General features: G+C 32.0%; 4 protein-coding genes across 15 annotated transcripts in view; 1 reads left to right on the plus strand and 3 right to left on the minus strand.

Annotated features, from left to right (window-relative positions):
* The window catches only part of Camta (Calmodulin-binding transcription activator), a 40,706-nt gene extending 34,513 nt beyond the window's left edge, over positions 1 to 6,193 (minus strand). For 2 of the 7 annotated variants that reach the window (XM_072012064.1, XM_072012060.1), the window contains exon 1: positions 5,709 to 6,190. The gene's annotated coding sequence lies outside the window, so the exon portion shown is untranslated. Of the gene's footprint in view, positions 1 to 1,157; positions 1,303 to 5,331; positions 5,460 to 5,708 lie in introns of those variants that run through there. The other 5 variants (XM_072012061.1, XM_072012065.1, XM_072012067.1 and 2 more) reach the window with 5 other exon arrangements.
* A 553-nt stretch (positions 6,194 to 6,746) lies between these two features.
* Positions 6,747 to 12,560, plus strand: Pex14 (peroxisomal biogenesis factor 14). 2 transcript variants are annotated; one of them, XM_072012120.1, is made up of 4 exons: positions 6,747 to 6,764; positions 11,121 to 11,444; positions 11,521 to 11,756; positions 12,254 to 12,560. In XM_072012120.1, exons 1-4 carry the CDS (start codon positions 6,762 to 6,764, stop codon positions 12,435 to 12,437), a joined length of 747 nt encoding a protein of 248 aa, XP_071868221.1. In that variant the 5' UTR covers positions 6,747 to 6,761; the 3' UTR covers positions 12,438 to 12,560. The 2 variants fall into 2 exon arrangements, with proteins under 2 accessions (XP_071868221.1, XP_071868220.1); XM_072012119.1 differs by lacking the exon at positions 6,747 to 6,764 and adding an exon at positions 10,734 to 10,888.
* Positions 7,181 to 10,177, minus strand: Ap-2mu (adaptor protein complex 2, mu subunit). Of its 2 annotated transcripts, none has more exons than XM_072012097.1 (5): positions 10,033 to 10,177; positions 9,072 to 9,452; positions 8,736 to 8,986; positions 8,401 to 8,657; positions 7,181 to 8,324 (listed from the first exon to the last, which is right to left on the minus strand). In XM_072012097.1, exons 2-5 carry the CDS (start codon positions 9,409 to 9,411, stop codon positions 7,844 to 7,846), a joined length of 1,329 nt encoding a protein of 442 aa, XP_071868198.1. In that variant the 5' UTR covers positions 9,412 to 9,452; positions 10,033 to 10,177; the 3' UTR covers positions 7,181 to 7,843. The 2 variants fall into 2 exon arrangements, with proteins under 2 accessions (XP_071868198.1, XP_071868199.1); XM_072012098.1 differs by lacking the exon at positions 10,033 to 10,177 and adding an exon at positions 9,840 to 9,977.
* Positions 11,080 to 18,034, minus strand: Dd (CTD nuclear envelope phosphatase 1-like protein dullard). 4 transcript variants are annotated; one of them, XM_072012114.1, is made up of 6 exons: positions 17,805 to 18,032; positions 17,519 to 17,709; positions 16,757 to 16,823; positions 16,477 to 16,678; positions 16,086 to 16,303; positions 11,080 to 14,666 (listed from the first exon to the last, which is right to left on the minus strand). In XM_072012114.1, the coding sequence occupies exons 1-6, from the start codon at positions 17,848 to 17,850 to the stop codon at positions 14,521 to 14,523; spliced, it is 870 nt and encodes a 289-aa protein (XP_071868215.1). In that variant the 5' UTR covers positions 17,851 to 18,032; the 3' UTR covers positions 11,080 to 14,520. The 4 variants fall into 4 exon arrangements, with proteins under 4 accessions (XP_071868215.1, XP_071868213.1, XP_071868214.1 ...); XM_072012112.1 differs by having other exon boundaries at positions 17,519 to 17,733; XM_072012113.1 differs by having other exon boundaries at positions 17,528 to 17,733; positions 17,805 to 18,031.
* Positions 18,035 to 19,024: the final 990 nt, after the last annotated feature.

Consider the following 19,024-nt stretch of genomic DNA (forward strand, 5'->3'; position numbering starts at 1 on the left):
CGCAACTGAATTTTGGAAAAGGACTCTGTGGCCCATCTGTTTCTACAAAGAATTCTATTCTCGGTTGCCTTGAATATATATATTTCTACGAATCTACCTAAAGTACAAGGAAGTTACAGGCTGATTACAAAAATTGTATCAACGAAACGATCGCTATAAATAAATTGAATTTAAATTAGAAAAAAAAAACGAGAACTTCGGAATTTCCTTTGTACACGATATTCGAGCGAATCGGTTTTTCTTTACCACGGTAATCAGAAATTTTCTCTACGTAACGCAATTAAAAATATGCATCGTTAAATTAGTGCTCTGGGTACACGTTGATTCAGCTCGTTAAAGGCAACGCAATTTACGTATATTAGTTCCGTGCAAGCAAGGTAACGTTAGTGGTGCAAAAACGCTCGCTGTTTTTGCGGTGTTTTCCTAAACAAGCAGCATCTCTAGACAAAGTTCATGCAAAAGAGCGAAGCATTTTAGTCGGTGCAAGTTTGTTTGCTTCAAGTTTGCCACGATGCTCTGCCACACATTTCAGTTTGTCCAACATTAATATCCTGTACAAATGCATACAACATCGCGACCATCTCCGACGCTTTTCAGTCCAAAGATTTATTACTATTACCAGATAAAGGCTACAACTTCCTAAATTTGTCACTCTGTAATTACAGGCTGATTTGCCAAACAACTACTTTCTCGTCGTGAATTTTCACGCATTGCTCGATCTCGCCTATACGGTACGTCGTCTCAATAATCGTCATACGATCGGCAAACGAGTGATTCTACGTGAACTGAAAATAAATTGAAAATATAGAACGACTTTCTTTCATACGTCACTGTTTCTCCGATAAAGCTAAATTTGGAAACTTATTTGGTATATGGGAATTTGACTAATTACCGACCATCTACGAGCAAATAATTAGTAGAAGGTTATTCTACGTGTAAAAATAAAGAAAAATGTAAGATAATATTTTTCTGTTTAAAATTTGGTTAAAAATAAAAAAAAAAGTAGAGTTTAAATACATTTTAATTAAGGATTTTCCTGGCACATGTGTACTTGAAATTTTCAAGCTTCATTTTCTCAGAAGACACGCTCTGAACAAATTTCATTCTAAATTTTCAACTTGTTTTCACAGTAGAATAACTTCCTGCCGATTACTCACTTCTGTTCAGTTCGAAATTGCTCTAGTTCCGATATAGTTGACAAATTTTCAAACTCGATTTTCTCCAAAACGAAACGTCACGCCAAATAGTTCGTCGTACATTTTCCACTTGTTCCTTCGCGTACGATCGATCCCTAGCTGATTGCTAAGACACCTTGTATAAAACTGCATGCAGCACCGACACGAATCACAGTCTTAAACTTGACAAGAACAAGAGGAAATAGAAGGCAAGAGATCCAAAAGTACGATAACAGACACATGCATGTACCCTTCGAGAAGAATTCGTAGAAATAGAATTCCCTTTTTCAAAGTTGACGATAACTTCGGCGAGTAATATTTTCAAGAGCAAGGTGAATCGTTCACCGGCTCGACCTCGTCTGGCTGAGAGATAGGAAGGCGGCGAGACAGCCAGTTGAGAAAGTGAAGGAAGTCGTGCCGAATCATGTACAGATTGTCAACAAGTACACACGTTGAAAATCGTGCCGACAACGTAAATGGTAGTTGGGAAAATTGATCGAGTTAGTTGGACATTACTCGTACCGACCAAGTGTATTGTGTACAGCAGTAAATAAAAATCCGCAGAAAGTCTCCAAGTGCAACTTTTGGGAAGAAAATGTCAAGATTACGGGCAATGACAAATATGTTTACGTCGAAAATAGAAATTTTCAAATATTCGTCGAATATGACCTAGAAATAAATCTTTTCGATGCTTCGTGGTTTTTATCCAAAAAGATTGAGATTGCTATCCTGTACATATTATCGTCCACAGGTATTCAGGACACGTGACGCAATTCGATCAGAAGGTTGAAATTTTTCGTATATTTTCCGAATTATGAGACGATAATAGGAGTAGGTTTCTCCGTTGTTAATTCTAAATTGCAATCAAATATTCTGTTAAATGGAAACTGAATTCAAGTTCTATATTTATCCGTAACAAATGGCTAAGACTTCGTCAAATCTACACGTTCTACAAACACACGTTATAATCGCTCTAACATCCCGTGTCTCTTAAAACAAATGTCGCGGCAAGATCAATTGTCAATTGTCATCCACCTTCGTTGCTAATTGAGTTTACAAGTGCAAGCATACAACGATAGTAACGTTAATTGGTCATTCATAACGTTGTAATGGTACATTAACGATGATCGTATTAAGAGTGAAAATCGTGCGGAAACCCAGCGATTATGGGGGAACGAGAAAACGCGAATGACCTCGCACGTTTCTATTTAACACAACGCAAAAATAGATCGACCTTTTCCAACAACATCATTTCCCACAATTTACTATTAACGTATTTAATCACGTTACATCGTTCGCGATGACCTTTTTGTGCAAATCATTGCCCCGTGCAGCGAGAAAATACCCCGAACGCTATTTATATTCGATATATGCCAAACGTTTTCATGTCATTTCGATAAAATAAACGTTATTGCGAATCGAAACAAACAGAAAGCGCGTGCTGAAAGGCATCTACTTCGATGGGACGAAGCAGATGCGTTTCTATATACGCCATTCACAATGTTCCAATGTGTCTTTCTCGCCACGAAAGGCGTCAGGATACAGTATACCATATATGTTGCACAATGACGTAGGAAATGATAACGGATATGCGCGTTTCCGTATCGAACGATACAGAAGTTGCATTAATGTTTCTTAACGAAAAGAAAATAGAGAAGAGATCGTTATTTTTTATATTCTGCGACGACTGTATAGCGATTAGAATATACATAACATTAATTCATCCTCTGATTATTCTGCTTCAATGGCACGTGATTAGCAACGCACCTATCCTTGTCATTGATCCAACATACGTGCACGGTAGACTCGTGGATTTTAACGATAACATCAAACAACCTGGGCTATCCGGTTATAAAGAGGTACACAATCGAAAAAAAGTATGTTATCGAAAAGTATGTTAGCGTTCCCTGACCAATATAAATGACTATGTTGGTGGCCAAGAGATAAAGATAATTCAGGATAAAATTATTTTGGCATGTGGTTAAGTGGAATGTTAATCTTTACTGGTCTTTGAACTATTCCGTACTCTTTACACGTCACATAGCTACCTTGCTTATCAAGCCAATTGTTCCTGATATATCTCTGAAGCAATTAAACTAGCACACTTAAAGCCAGAGAACACATAGTGAATTTTTAGACTAGAACGTAAATAAAATGGTATTTCATTATCACCGTACGAAAGACCTTGGGCATAAAACCAGTTGACAAACATTCGTGATATACAAACAGAAAATGACGTCACACAGCCGATTTATCTCTCGTAAATTAAGAAAATAACGCCACGTAACGTGCAAAACGCTAACTCTGAGAACGATCAAATCTGATATTCCTTTAGGCGCTACGCCGACCTAATTTCATTAAACAAAAGATATTGATACCTGGGAGAACACTAAAAATATAATACGCTTTGTCTGGAACTGCAAAAAAGAAAGGAAACTCGAGCACAAAACCAAGGCGAACTACGATAGCTCGTTATAGCAACTATCGACCAATTATCGATCATCAAATAATGGGATATGGCGTTGAAGATTACAGAAATCTATTGGTACATCGTTCAAATATACTACTCAGAGGCGAAAGTGTATTTCCCACGCCATAGCTCGATTGGATTTATCGATTTAATCAGGTCTAATCCCGCTGATGATTGAAGTGAGCCTGAGCGTGAAACTTTGTGTCTTTAACATACTACACAACAGGTATCCCCCGTATGTGAATGCACCGACAGTTCTATTATTATCGTTGCACGTGCCGCTCTATCGGCAGATAACCGCTATATACGTTCGATAGTCGCTTCACACATAATGGACTATCACATTTATTTACTTTTTAATGCTACACATGTATAGCCAACACTCGTCGTAATTTATATGAGAGTAGTACGCATCCAGGTGTTATGTAGTCACGCTGTATAATCTTAGTATTGTGTACAATTTCTAAGCGTCCCACACAGTGCCCGACGTGATACCAGTTATGTGTTAGACTCAACAAGTCCAAAGAAGTCTGTGTCTACTTTTACTTGCATTACCCGTGCCAACGAATCCTATATATATCTTATATATATGCTATGTATATCCTATGTGTGTATATATATATATAATTGTGTGCATATATATATATATAATTATTGTTATCTAAAATATAGGAGAAAAAAGGAATATAAATAGTATAATTAAAGAATATAAATACCGAATGACTCAGTTAAATAAACAGTTAGTTATTTACAATAATTTAGAGACTGATTCAACATCGAATACGAATACTCAAATAACTCACGAAACAGGTGTACGCCTAACATACTATATATTCTCCAGCTATATATACAAAAGAAAACAACAATACTCGAACGATGCATCGTGGAAAATTGAAATCGTGACGTTAGCTATGATAGATAAATGTGAATACCGATAGTTTTCGCTTCCCCTTTAGAATATTTAGTCGTTCCTTTATCGCGCGATGTGTGCATCAAGCACAAGGTTTCCTTAAACAGAAGATTACAACTTGGCTTCTAAGTATACTTTGAATCGACCAGGTTTTCACCTCTAAGGCACCACTGTCTGTTTTGTCTTTTAATAGTCTCCGCTCAAATTTAAAATTTCAACCGTCCCACTGGCCGAATATCGATTATCGTTTCCGATGTAACGCGATAAGATGAATGATATGGTGATGACGAAAAAAAACAGCGGAGTAGTAAGAGACGTTGTTGATTTAATAATTAACGATTCGACGCAGAATAAAGCCGTAAAGGTGACTCGTATCCGTTACGATAAAATTATAGCTGGTAGAACCACAAGTGGCAGGAAACACATATAACAACGTTCTTGATAACAGCTGATTACGATGAATTCGCCCAGATACAATGGTTTAATGAAACCACGTTGTACGCTAACATTTCGATATATGACGGATTATTGTACGCTTCCTTACATTTCCCGCCAAGAATGATAATTCGATAATGTCCGATTTTTTATTTCATCAAACTGTCATCACAGAAACAAACGCCGTACTACCGAATAATCTAACCGATACTTTGAAAACGTTTCGTATAGCCATGAATACACACACCAATCACATTTATTCCTTTGAAATAACCCGGGAGCCGACAATTTGAGAAACAACACGTGCCGGTATATAACGAAAATTATAAAATTCTCAATACCTTCGTTTATGCCAGAGCTGCAGGTTTACGGTATGTACTAAAAATAGCGGTACCCATAAAACTGCTCGGTGAGAATCGCCACGAGACCTCGAAGACGTGGCGTATACAATACACGACCACGGTGTAACCTAAACATTGGTAAACTGATCAGGATTCGAAGAATTTTGTTTCCACCGAAATTCACCGAGGTGGAAACTAATCACGGGTGGAAAAACTATCAGTCACGTTCGGGAAATACTTTTCTAAGGCTCGACATTACGGTACGAGGACAGCATACAAAATCAACGTAGATCGGCTCATGGAATATATATCGTCTCGCTTAGCACGAATATATATCTATTTGATCGAGCAAAAGATACATTGTATAAAATACTTACAATATCTGTGCTCCGTGTGACAGAAGGCCCGTAACCCGTATCGAGAGGGTTCATCTTGAGACGATTGTTTACGCGGCGCCAACACTTAGAGCAATGAGATATCACCACTTTACCACCGGTTCATAATCGTGCATTACTCTTATACACGAATCTCTCGATGTATCGTTGATTTTCACGCATGAAATCGTGTGATCACGCGTGCCTGCGCTCGCGGTCGATCCTTGGAATCCATGACAGGTACGAGCACGGGTATGGCTGCGAGCCGCATGCGCCAAAGCACAAGTTATCACGCTCTACTACCAAGGCAAGCGGGTAACATATAGATGAGAAACTCCGCTTTAAATTTAAATTTCTACTACCAAGTCGCCACACCGATTCAATTGTATTCACTCGAAACCTTAATTAATCGAACAGATTAAAACTAATTAGGACACGTCCCTTCGCTTCTTTCTCCTTTCTCCGTTGGCGTTCGTGACAGCTTTCAATTTGTTGTGTGTCAAATCAATTACTCGATCGATTATGAAAAAAATGGAGTTTTAGATTAACAAACGATTCACGAGAATTATTAAATCTTTTATTTTCTATGTTGATTATTAGGTACCTGGTTTTATCATTAAGACGTAAGATAAAAATGTGATGATGTTTTAGTTTTTATTTACAAGTAATAACTAACTTGTATAATTTCAACTTCCGGTATATTTGTGCATATAAATTCATGTAATTATAAATTTTCTATTCAAAAGTTGGATTTAATACAGCGATTGTTTAACAAAAATAATTGTATTAGAAATGTTTATTTAATTGAAGAATTTAATTAATTAAATTATAAAATATATATGAAATAACGATACATTTGATTGATTTCAAATTTGAACGACTACACTTGCGTGATTTGACTCTATTTGTAATTTGAATTATATACGTTAGTTCGTTTTGCCGTGAAATCCCGCGAACATTATTGTGCGATTGGTAGTGAAATTCATGTGAAAAAAGAAGCTGAAATTTGGGATAACATCGCAATTCTTGGTCTCGTTGCTGCAGAAATAACTACGAATGGTAAGTTTATATAATTATCATAAACTATTACAAAAGTCTTAGAGTAAATCAAAGAGAAAGTAACGGAGAAAATTTTAGCTCAATACTCAATTACAAGTGTATGACTGATTTCGAAATAAATTTATGATCATTTTATCGGTCATGATGAAGATAAAAATTTTATCCAAAAATAAAAAATCATATGCCTTTTAGATTATTACTACCGTAAAAAAGATATAGAAAAGATTCAAATTCAAAAATAACAATTATAACTGCCCTTTCGCGGCCATATTGCTTTTTCATTCTATCGTTACATTCGAAAATTATATGAACAATATAAAATTAATATGAACAATATAAAAAGGTACTTTGTAATCAACAATATAGAAATCAACCATTTAACGATTAACGTTATTTTAAAAAATTACGACATAACATAACATTTTAAATTACATACATACTTTATTATGCATATGAATTTTAACATAGAGAGACAAAATTATTCCTTTACAATGAATCGAGATATTCTCTATTCATTTTCATAAATGACAACAAATATGTTCAATAATCTAGACTTTATTGAGCGCATTTTAAATATCATTCACGGTGTTTAGCAATTACTTTAAATTTTCTCGTTGTTATGATACCAAAGAGGTCATGAATTTTTATTTTATAAAAAAGAATAAAAAATGCCGTTAACGTAACGTATAATGAAGTATGATATAATACATGTATGTTCAAGATTAAAATCTAATCCGACGCATGACATTACATAAATATTAACTTTCACAAAAGTTGGAATTTCGCTAAAACTCAGATAGAATAAAATTGTTATAGAAAAAGGTTCTTAAAAAGAACTCACATGTCGCAGTAAAATATAACACGCGAAAGAAATTAGATTATAAAACACATTGGCACAAAGATCTTCCCCTCTTGGTATCTATCCATTTATACGTTTAACCATTTATACGTTTAACCATTCGTCAGTTAATCTAAGTATTTCAGGCAACTATTTAAATATGCGCCGTAAAGTGATAATTTTGAGAAAATCGTATTTATGCCTTGAGGTTACTCATTTACAATAATGCGATGATATTTCATTAACATCGTGTCTCGTATAGACCACTTCGGCCTATGTATCTCACCCATTTTATAACATCATGATCGGAATAGTTCAATTTGGATTCAAATACTTTCAAGTACCGAACTTTGAATCCAGAGGGCGCAAATGGTACTTCGAAATTCATCGATATAGGCGGCCGGGTCCACCTCTTTTTTGTATCAGTTTCAAGCAAATCGATTTCCGCTGATAGCTGAGTTTCTTTCATACCGGCCATACGTTTAATTTTCCATACGATAGCATTTTCGGATGCTTTATACTTTGCTTTCCCTTTCAAGCAAATCAATTGTACTCCAGCGGTATTCAGAGGAGTAGGTACTCGAACTTCGATCTTTTGTCCCAACAAAGATGGTTTAAAGTTTGACTTTAGTACTGCTTTCACTTCCATCTTTGTACGCCCCACTTCACGCACTAATGGAATTACGCGGAAAGGCAATGATATATCTTTGGTGGTGCGATATCTGCAAAACATCACCAACAAATATTAATTAAGATTATTAGTTTTACATTCATAATGTTTCCCCGAAGAATTTTTACCTCATCAACTCAAATTCTCCATCAGGAGGTATGAAACTGATAGCATGTTCTGTCTCGAATTTACTAAGCTTGACACACTGATGAAATTGGCAGTCATCGATTACAACAACAGGTTTCCCAGATCTAGCACCTGTAGGATCGTCTCCACCACCTCCCAAACCGCTTCCACCTTTCATACCTTTAGCCTCCATAACAATCTTATCATTGATTCCAAACTTACATTCTGGCATTCCAGACAAATAAGATTTCATCACAACCTGTTATGGTAGAAATGTTAGATTAATAAGTTTTCCAAAACCTCAGCTGTTCCCTCATTATATCCCTTGAATAATAACCTTCCCAGCAACATGTGCACTTAGCACTTGCCCTTGAGGACTCATTAAGAGATTCACATATTCAAGAACATCAAGGAATAATTCATTACGTCTGTACTTGATACCCTCTCTTCTCCATCCAATCTGACCAGTTACTTGGGAGGTTATTTGAGCCTGTTCTTCCTTTGTTGCAGATTTTACTCCTTGTTGAGTAATGAATGTTTTTAAGACTCCAGTATCACAATTCTGTGGATACCCAAAATCCAAGATTTCTAGACAATAAATTTAATTATACTTTAGAAACAAAATATTTTTTGCTTATCGAAATATCTTTATATGACATATTACGGTACTAACCATCCAAAAGCTCATAGATTAGCACAAAGTTGTTCTTGATATTCTCCTCAGAAATCTTACCAAAATATGATTGCATAACATCGATAATTTTTAATAAGAACTCAAAAACCATTGCAGCATTAACATTTTGTTTAGTAACAGCAGCCAGCCAAATATTAGCACGTTTTATATGAAAGAATGATGTTCTGGCAATATTGGTAACAGGGGAACGTACTTGTTGCCTAGCATGGATAACATTGACACGAAATGCATCAACTGCATTTCGTCCAATGTCATCTCTATAAACTCTGGAGATAAGTACCTCTCCCTTATGATTGTAGACAAATAAACCCCCTATCATTTTGACAGAGGGTACCTTTTATTATTCCAATTAGAATCAATCTATAAACACATAATATTTATTTATTACCATACAAAATTTTGGATTTATCAAAATATATTTGTAAATCTTATATACTTTCTAAGATAAAATGTATCTAATATTTAATATAATATATTTATCAAATTTAACACTTTTTTAATTACGGCCTTAAAATGTTTAATTTTAGGAATTTATATATAATGATGGAAATGTGTTGTAACATAAATATAGCACGTATTAAAAAACATTGTTAGACGTTCAAAAGAATTAAAAATCAATGAATGCAAGTAGTGATATGAAAATTTTTTTGGGACAATATTGCATTAATTCAATTCAAATACTATAAAGACTAGCTTTGAAGAAAATGAGAGGAGCAATTTATCTAAAAATTAACGTAAACTTCTTACATCAAGTAAAAGATAACGCCCCTTTTCTTAAATGACATTTGAGGTTCTCTAATATGTCTTGTAAACGGTTAGTATTATTGATCGGAAATGAACGGCCTATATCGTAAGCACTATCATTATCGAAAATTCTCCGAAAATTATAAAATGCAAATATCCATAAATATAAGTTTCAGAATTGTAAAAGATCACTTACACATGACTCTTAATGCGATTAATAAAAATAAGAGACTAATTTGTATCAGCCTCCGAAACGTACAGTATCAGTACCAACCTACTGATACAAGTGCGAACTATCAAATGACGAAAGCAACACCCACTTCTTTATACTACGTATCTCAAAGACATGCTATTACGATAAGTTAAGTTTAAAATAATAATAGATTAATATAATATATAGCAATGCGTTGTATCTAAATTTAGATTTATCTATCCATCATTATGATTGCAAATATCTTAATTATAAGTTTATAGGGCAAGTAGGGTTGTTGTATTGATTTCAAAACCGGTAGTTGTACATTTATATGTTTAATCACTATAATAAAAATATTAAAAAGATATTGAATTTATCGACAATTTACAAGTTTCCAGTCTACTAATTAAACTCTTCCTTTGCACGCTCAGAAAATCTTTTGTTTGCGCCGATTATATTTCTTTATGCAGGTAATACAAAAATTCAACAAATATGTGTATAAGATTACTCTCTATATTTTTAATGATATAAGAAATTCATGTTTCTTTTGTTATTTGATATCTATACATATGATATATTTTAATTAAATATAAAAAACAGAGTTCAATAATTTTCTTGGTAGATATTTGAAAATCTTCTTTTAACCGAAAGATACTATATCAAGTATTTATAACAACGCCTGCGCGTTGTAATGTTTTCTGATACATGTGTACCTAGTATTACAAAATGATTTACATAAGAAAAAACTGAATATTGAATACATAGTTATGATACTTTCGTAAAAGTGATCATACCTTTAATTATGGCTATGGCTAACCAAGATGCAAATAATAATAACCTTGCTTTGAGGGAAAATTTAGTAAGTTACTATTATTCTTAGGCTATATATATGTATATATATATTTACGTATGTATATTTATTTAAATATCTTAATATTTTGTCATATATTAAGGAATTTCAGCAGAACGATACGAGATAAATGTGAACATTGACTGATTATATAAGTATTAAGGATAAAATGATGTAATAAATATATATTTTTTGTTAAAAATATTTTAATATAAAAAGTTGATAAAAATGTTTCTTTAAGGTAAAAACAGCAGTAGAATTTTTACAAAATCCTAAAGTACAAAATAGTCCTATTGGACGTAAAGAAGAATTTCTTCAAAGAAAGGGTTTAACAGAGGAAGAAATTAAAAGAGCATTTAAATTAGCTTCTATTGACATAACGATTGATCAAAATGTTGTTCATAATTCAAATGATTATACAGTGGTCCCTATTCCACCGAGACAAATGTATCCATATTTTCAAACATACCCATACCAAATAACTTTGTTCCAAAGAATTAAAGAATTCTTCAATGCTACGGCTTTAATTGGAGCTACTATATATTGCATTTATTGGTTTTACAAGGTATTATCGCATGTACATAGTACAAGCCTTACTTTCAAATCATATAACAAGTTAATTGTATCGTACTTCATTGTAGAAATTTATTGAACCATTTCTATTTGGCCGGAAAAAGAAGGATAGCATAAAGGATTCAGTTACTGAGTTAGACAAGACTATTCAAAATTCCATGAAAGAAGTAAAAGAATCTATTTCTAAAGTTGAAGGAGATGTCCAAAAGTTGACGCAGAATCAATTTATGGACCCAATGGTACCTCAATTGGTACAAGAATTGAAACAAGATTTAGCTAGTCTCAAATCTTTACTTTTATCAAGGTATAATATACATTTATGTATGTAATTATGCTTTAACATGATTACATATTGAAGTATATTAGGACACAATACGTAATCAACAATTAGAATTTATAACATTTATTCCTATACAAGATAATCATTCTGTTTATACATCATATACTATTTTATTTTTAAATTTATACAATAATCTTAAGATATAATTTTTATACAAAAGCTTCTTTTCTCCTTCTTTTATGCTGATTCGCACACATACAAACATGCATATATTTCATATCCAATCACTCAAATACATTCATTTAAAAATACAAAAGTAAAAATTTTTTTGAATAAAAGAACTATAAAATATATCAATCAAATTGTGATTGATTACAAAAAATATGTAAAAAACAGATTCTACATTTAATATTCTTGCATAATTTTGTAATTAGTATTACCAAAATTGTATAAAATTTGTACGTAGAAAGTCAAGGAATTTACAATTATTCGTATTTACCAAAATTTTGAATTTTAAACAGAAAACAATTTCCAAGTGCGCCAGCATCAGTACCATCTATATCTATACCAACATGGCAATTAGATGCTGCAGGTACAAGTCAGGAAAAATCAACTGAACGAGAAGATGATGCTGGAAGTGGAAGTAGCGCTAATAATTCAGATAGTTCTCTGGAAATGATTCGCGAAGATCCGCCTAAGGTGTAAATTCAAGATAATTCATAAACATTCACTTCCACCATAACAGTCTTCAATGTACAGAACACTCTGTGATGTCTATTAAAAGGAATAGATGATTTTGATCACGTGTAATATATATTAAGAATCGAAGTTTTTACTCTTATTATATTACCGATTCAACTTTTATTTTGCCCAACTCTGTGTTCACTTCATTCCAAAAGTCACACAGTAATCGTTTTAGTTCCTATAAAAATGTGAAGTTGTTTGTAAAACAAAGGAACATATATAATGCATCATACTTTAAATAATATTAAATTTTTATAAATGACGCTTGTTACTTAATTTTTATTTATTTTTCTTTTTTTTGGGAATCTCTGAAAGAACTAACATTTGTTCGGCTTTGATTATTAGCATCAATCTTCCATCTCTGTTGTTAAAGGCCTCAAATATTGTTTAATAATTTTTATGATATTGAAATAAAAAAGTAAATAAAAAATAAAACTTTTTCTTAACAATATTCCTAATGCACAGTCACATTACTATATAACATTGTTTATTACTTAGAACAAATCATCTATATGAAATATTTAACGATATGATGGGAAAGGTATAAAAACCAAAAATACAAACTAGCTTTACAAACTAAATATGTACATTTTAATTCATATTTGAATTTAAAAAGACAATCGCGATACATAGAACCATATTAAGCCAAGGAATATTTTATACAAGTTGATTTTGCAGTGTATATTTGAAATTAAAAAATTAATATTTCCTTGACATATAGATATAATTGCATGTATGTGATAACAGAGCATACATACATGTACATACAGGTATACTATGTACAGAAAGACTTTATTTTATTAAATGTGGTGTAATCCTGCTTTATCTTATACCTATGACCCATGGCTGCTCTTATTACTTTGGGGGAATAAATTACTATTAATAATATAAATCCTTGTGAGCAATTCATTTGATATACGTCAATAAATAAACAAATGTTCTCAATCATATGCAATTTATTTGAGAACAAATTATTATTTCAATCTTGCGCACATGGGCATATTTTTTTTAAATTGAAGTTTTATGATTAAGTGAAACTAACATTTATATATATATTTATGTATCATATATATAAATGCTATGTGAAATGTTTAATGGCTTGATTACACTTTTCATTCACTCAAATCAATCATTCTGCAACAAACACATTCCTCACCATAGTACAAACCATTTAATCTTCAATATTACTTTGAATGCTTAAACAAGCGAACAAATGTACTGTAGAGCTATATGTACGATTACATCCGTTCACTGTTACTTTATTCGTCTATTTTAACTCTTTAACATCGTACATTGCGTTTTAAAGAATTTTAACCTTTTTAAAAATTTATTGAAATCAAATATCGCTTCTTCATAGTTCTTTAATACTTCTTTTTATTATTAGTTATATCCAGGATAGCTGCCTCACTGATACAGTGAGTTACAGCGAAGTCCATTTAAAGTGTGACTTAGTATTAGATTATCCTTTTTTTAATACTACACTTTAAGTTTACTAATATTATATATAACAGAAATAATTTGTTTAAAAAATATAACACTTTTTTATCATGTGTGGCAAAATACTTAAAATGTTTTGCATATCTCCACTTAGAACAAAATTATTTCAAGTAAAATATATAAATCTATGTTAACTGAAAATCTTGATCTTTGGCAAATACATTTTTTTCTTAAGAAGCTCTGTATGTTTGTCATGTATGCATGTGTGTATATGTGTAATTGTTTTTGCGTATGTACCATTCGCGTACGTACATATATAGTATTGCGCACACATGAACATAACGAAAATACCGGGATATTTTGTGCTAATGTAAATAGTTTGGTTGAAGGTCCCACTCCCTTTCAGACTTACTCGCTACAGTTTTGTTTTCTAACGAGCGTAGAAAATGAGGACAGGGTGTGTGTCAGGGATCATTGTCGCATCGTTTAGTCAGCATCCTAATGTCTATTAACACAGTACCAGTAACAATAATCCTAGATTAAACACGCTAAACGTTTTGTAGTTCGGTCTCTAATAAATCTAATTTATTAATTAATCCAAACTGTGCTACCAAGTATGATGTAAATGTAAATTCCTTGAAAGAACAGACCGCACATCCTGTGTAAAACGAAGCGCATCCAAAACTGGAAGTAAACTTAACAGAGCAGTATCTCCCGCGTCGCTAAACCATGATTTTATTGGTATTGCGTTATCTGCCATAAACAGAAAAAAAGGAATAAACAATTGCTTCCTAAAAATGCTTAACACGTGAATAACATTTTTAAATCTAAAATATCTAAAAACGAAATATCAATTAAAAAATTATAGTTGTCCAATATAACATCCAAGAAAATCCTATTATACAACACTTTCTTTATGTAAAAATATACTACTCAATTTCTAAAGAATGGATTATGATTTTCTTGAATGCTGGAGATAAAAAGCATTGAATAAAAATAAAATCTAATCTTTAATCTAGTACCTGATACACAGGAATTATTAAAAAAAACGATTAAAACAGTCGAAATTAGTTCATTGCCAATTCGGCGTAGTGTCCAGTGCTTATTCAAGTGGAGGAGCATTGGCAATTGAGCATATTTTACATCTATCCATAGGCCTGTATTCAGTGCTTGCTTACAGAACATCAACGCTGATAGCTGCAAATAGATACGTTTTTCAATAAAATTTATCTCGGTGTTCGATTTCATTATTTGTTTACCCAGTCAAACTATATAAAATGTAAGTGTAGGAACTAAACGACATGAAAGAAAAATTATAAAATATGTCAATGTTTTCTCTGTTATTAATGCGCGCAGCACCGTTTATTTAAAATAATTACAGCAACGATTATAGCAACGATAATAACAGTAATAGATGCACCGAAATTGATTTAAATTAAAAAATTAATAAATTTGATCAGGTAGAAAAAGTTTCATAAAATAAACTACGTATCTTAAATAATGTTTTAAATCTTAGTTTCGATGTTTTATTTTACAAAATAAAATTGCAATGATGGAATAATTTGATATCAATGGTTGCATAGACAATATAAACTCATAAAATAATATATAATTCTGTATTTATTTGTATCCCTAACAACTACAATCGGTACACAAAACGTCTTTAATCATTAAAGCATATGGACATCAGAATGTATTTGTAGAATGTTATTTATGAGTGCAATTTCTGAATGAATTTGATTAAAAGTTGTTGAGTAATGAGATTAGGAAATATTTAATCAATATTTTTAATGTAGATCAAGATAGAATTATTCCACTACACATAGTTGTGCACATGTAAGCAAGTTCTGACTACAGGTTGTGATATATAGTACATGATACGACAATAGTATTAAAATTGTAAAAACAATCCTATATGTAAATATGTATACTAAATTTGTGTATATATCCATTTCATCTTTTATTAATTGTTTTCGTATTTCTAATAATTTGTTCACAATTATTGTTGTATCATGCATAAAATTAAACAGTTTTACAATACATGATTATTTTTAATACATACGAAAAAAATTAAAAAATTAGGAAATCGTGTTAAATCAGACAACTACATTATAAGAGTCATGAAAAATTAATATTATTGCATTAAGAAAAATAAATATTATGAATACTTACGAGGATAAGCCCTGTAGGCTCCAGGACTATTATCAAGTATAAAGACTGATGCTAGATCTGAACAAATTGCAGATAGATCTTTAGTATAGGAACCCATTTCTGGTGTACAATGTTGTCTATAGTATCTTCTTCTTAAAATACCCCTGTTGTTATCTAACTTTTCTGCAACAGCTGCTCCATAGATTTCCATGGAAGCAGTGAAAACCACTAGTTCGTACCTTTAAAAAAAGGAAAAAGAAAGGACATTTATTTTTCAATATATTTAATAGCATATGTTACATTAAAAATATCAACAGTTCATAATTGATATGATTTCTTATCTAAAGGCATAATAGGTACAAAGTCTCAATTGAAATATAAATGAAAGTTACTTTCTAATAATGGCACTTACCATTGACTAACAATATCTAGAAAGAAATCTACATGTGGTCTTTTGTGGACAAAAAATCTGACTGGATGTCTATCTATTTTCACCTTAAGAATAAAATCCGGTGGTGTACCAAATCTAACTGTTGGCCTTGCTACTCCATCATGATGGGAGTGAATTAATGTTTCATCCAAATCCAATACTAGTACTTTCCTTTTAACTATACCTATAATACATTTTAGTTATATATATACATTAATAGCTTATAGCAACACATCTAACATAGAATATCAGTAATACTTACTAAGTCTATGCCTTGACAATGGAGATAATGGGAAGATCTCATATTTAACAGGTTGCATTTGTGATATCTAAAAATCCATCAATTATAAAACATGAATTATTTATTTAATATTTAGATATACACAATAATGCCTCTATTATTAACATAAATAAGCAATAGAAATAATGATTAAATGCAATGTGCTTACATAAAACATATTTATATTAATGGGATATAACATGTGTAAAGATAAGAGATAAGGGAAAAAAATTAAAAGATTCCTCAAATTAAGATACTTTATTGTTTTATGGTAAACAAATGTCATTATTTACCTGGCTGTTAAAATATATCTAATATGTGAGAAACACAATACATAGAACACAATATATACATCGTTTACTAATTAAAAACGCTGATTAACAATGATATAGCAAAAGCATATGATACTTCAAATCCTCATATGACCCTCCAGAAAATATGATAATCATGATTATTCTATATGTTTTAACATCAGAACCAAAAAAAAGGGATTACAATGTTAAAGAAAAGAGCTTTTAATCATTGCATGGAATATTTTAACGTAATTAACGCTGTATTATGAACACGCTATATTGTGACAACATGATCATAACAAATATTCACTGGAACCGACGGAAGATTGTTGTAAATAGAAAAACATGAATAATGTATTTAATGGAGAAATTGACACAATACCAGAAGGATATTATGTTATAAAAATTGTAAGGGAAAAGATGCTAGCAGAGGCGCGAAGCACCTACTTACGGCTCTAACCTGCTTCTTGAGGAGAAAGAAGACGCATGTCCACAATCGGGAGGCCATCAAGAGGAAAGCTCTCATCCCCATCTGCAATTGCTTCAGCATCTCTACTGATCTTCTTACCGGGCCGAAGTCCGGCAACACTTGTTCTCCAGTCTCACCTACGTTAGGGTCTCTTTTTCCCTTGCAACACTCCACTTCACGTTGTAGTATTATACAAACTTTATCGTAAACAAACGTCTTCTACGCGAATAGGAAACATGGAATCTGAATATTCATCAACATTACGAACCTTCCGCGTATAGTAGCGGCGTGCACATACAAATACGCTTTTCCATATCTTGTCATGTTTTGGTAAAAACTACAGGCAAAATCTATGTACGAATCTTTTTCACATACACCACGCAATAGCCGCCATCTTTCGCACATCGACCCAATTTTTCCATGCGCTTAGCTAGCGCGCATGATATTCTCAAAATTCTACTTTATGTGTACCATACACCGTTTACATTTCCCGCGAGCCGACTGCACAAGAGAAAATTGAGAAATATAATGATCAGACTAATCATAAATCATTGTACATATATATATACACACACACACGCACATATATATATATCTAATAGGATGGTATTATATAATAACAAGAAGTTCATTCATTATTCAAAAGTTTAAATGCAAATTTCGGATTCAAAACATTGTTTTTTTAAGTTTTCAAAGATTTATATTGTATGTGATTAATTAAAATCACATCTTATAAAAAAACCAATACTCAGTGTTCTATACATCATATGTATTAATGAATATAACAAACAACACACTCGATTCTGTCGGCGAACAACAATTAGATAAGGAATCACCAAAGTGTTATCACTTTCTTTTATAGAATGAAAGCACGAATATCTGCTATATCAAATTGATATTAAAGCATGACATTCAGTTTTTGTTGTTATCAAAAACTATACCATGCGGTCAATTCTGTTTTTTTTTTTTTTTTTCCCTATTGATTACGAAGATGACGCAATATTTGATCTGCTATATTCTTCCTGAATAAGTTGAAAAATTAATATTATTCAAATTCACTAGGAAATCGCCAATTTATTCTATTATCTGGGATAATATTAATTAAACAGCACGAATTATTGTTTAGTAGGAATTTATAAAAAGTATTACTATCTATTTCTGGACACCTCTTTTTGGATTAATAGAACTTACCGTAAAAGTGAAAACTTAAAAATAACTTTCTCTGGGGCTTGTAATTTGCAATTATATACGTTCAAATATGTATGACCAGCATTACAATTATGTTATTCTCGTATTATTGGTTTAGATTTTCAAAATTTCTGTTGATTCGATTGGGTAAACTGTCGCTTGATTCTCCTTTCACAATTCAGCGTCCATTTCAATAAATCTGATTGCTTGGTTTTACACCAATCAAAAACTGACGTTGAACCAAAGGGAAAGGAAGCGTCGGCTTTCTGTGATGTTACTAACTCGCAGATGTAGCAACGG

Source organism: Bombus fervidus, chromosome 10 (assembly GCF_041682495.2).
Source record: "Bombus fervidus isolate BK054 chromosome 10, iyBomFerv1, whole genome shotgun sequence".
Taxonomy (NCBI): Eukaryota; Metazoa; Arthropoda; class Insecta; order Hymenoptera; family Apidae; genus Bombus; species Bombus fervidus.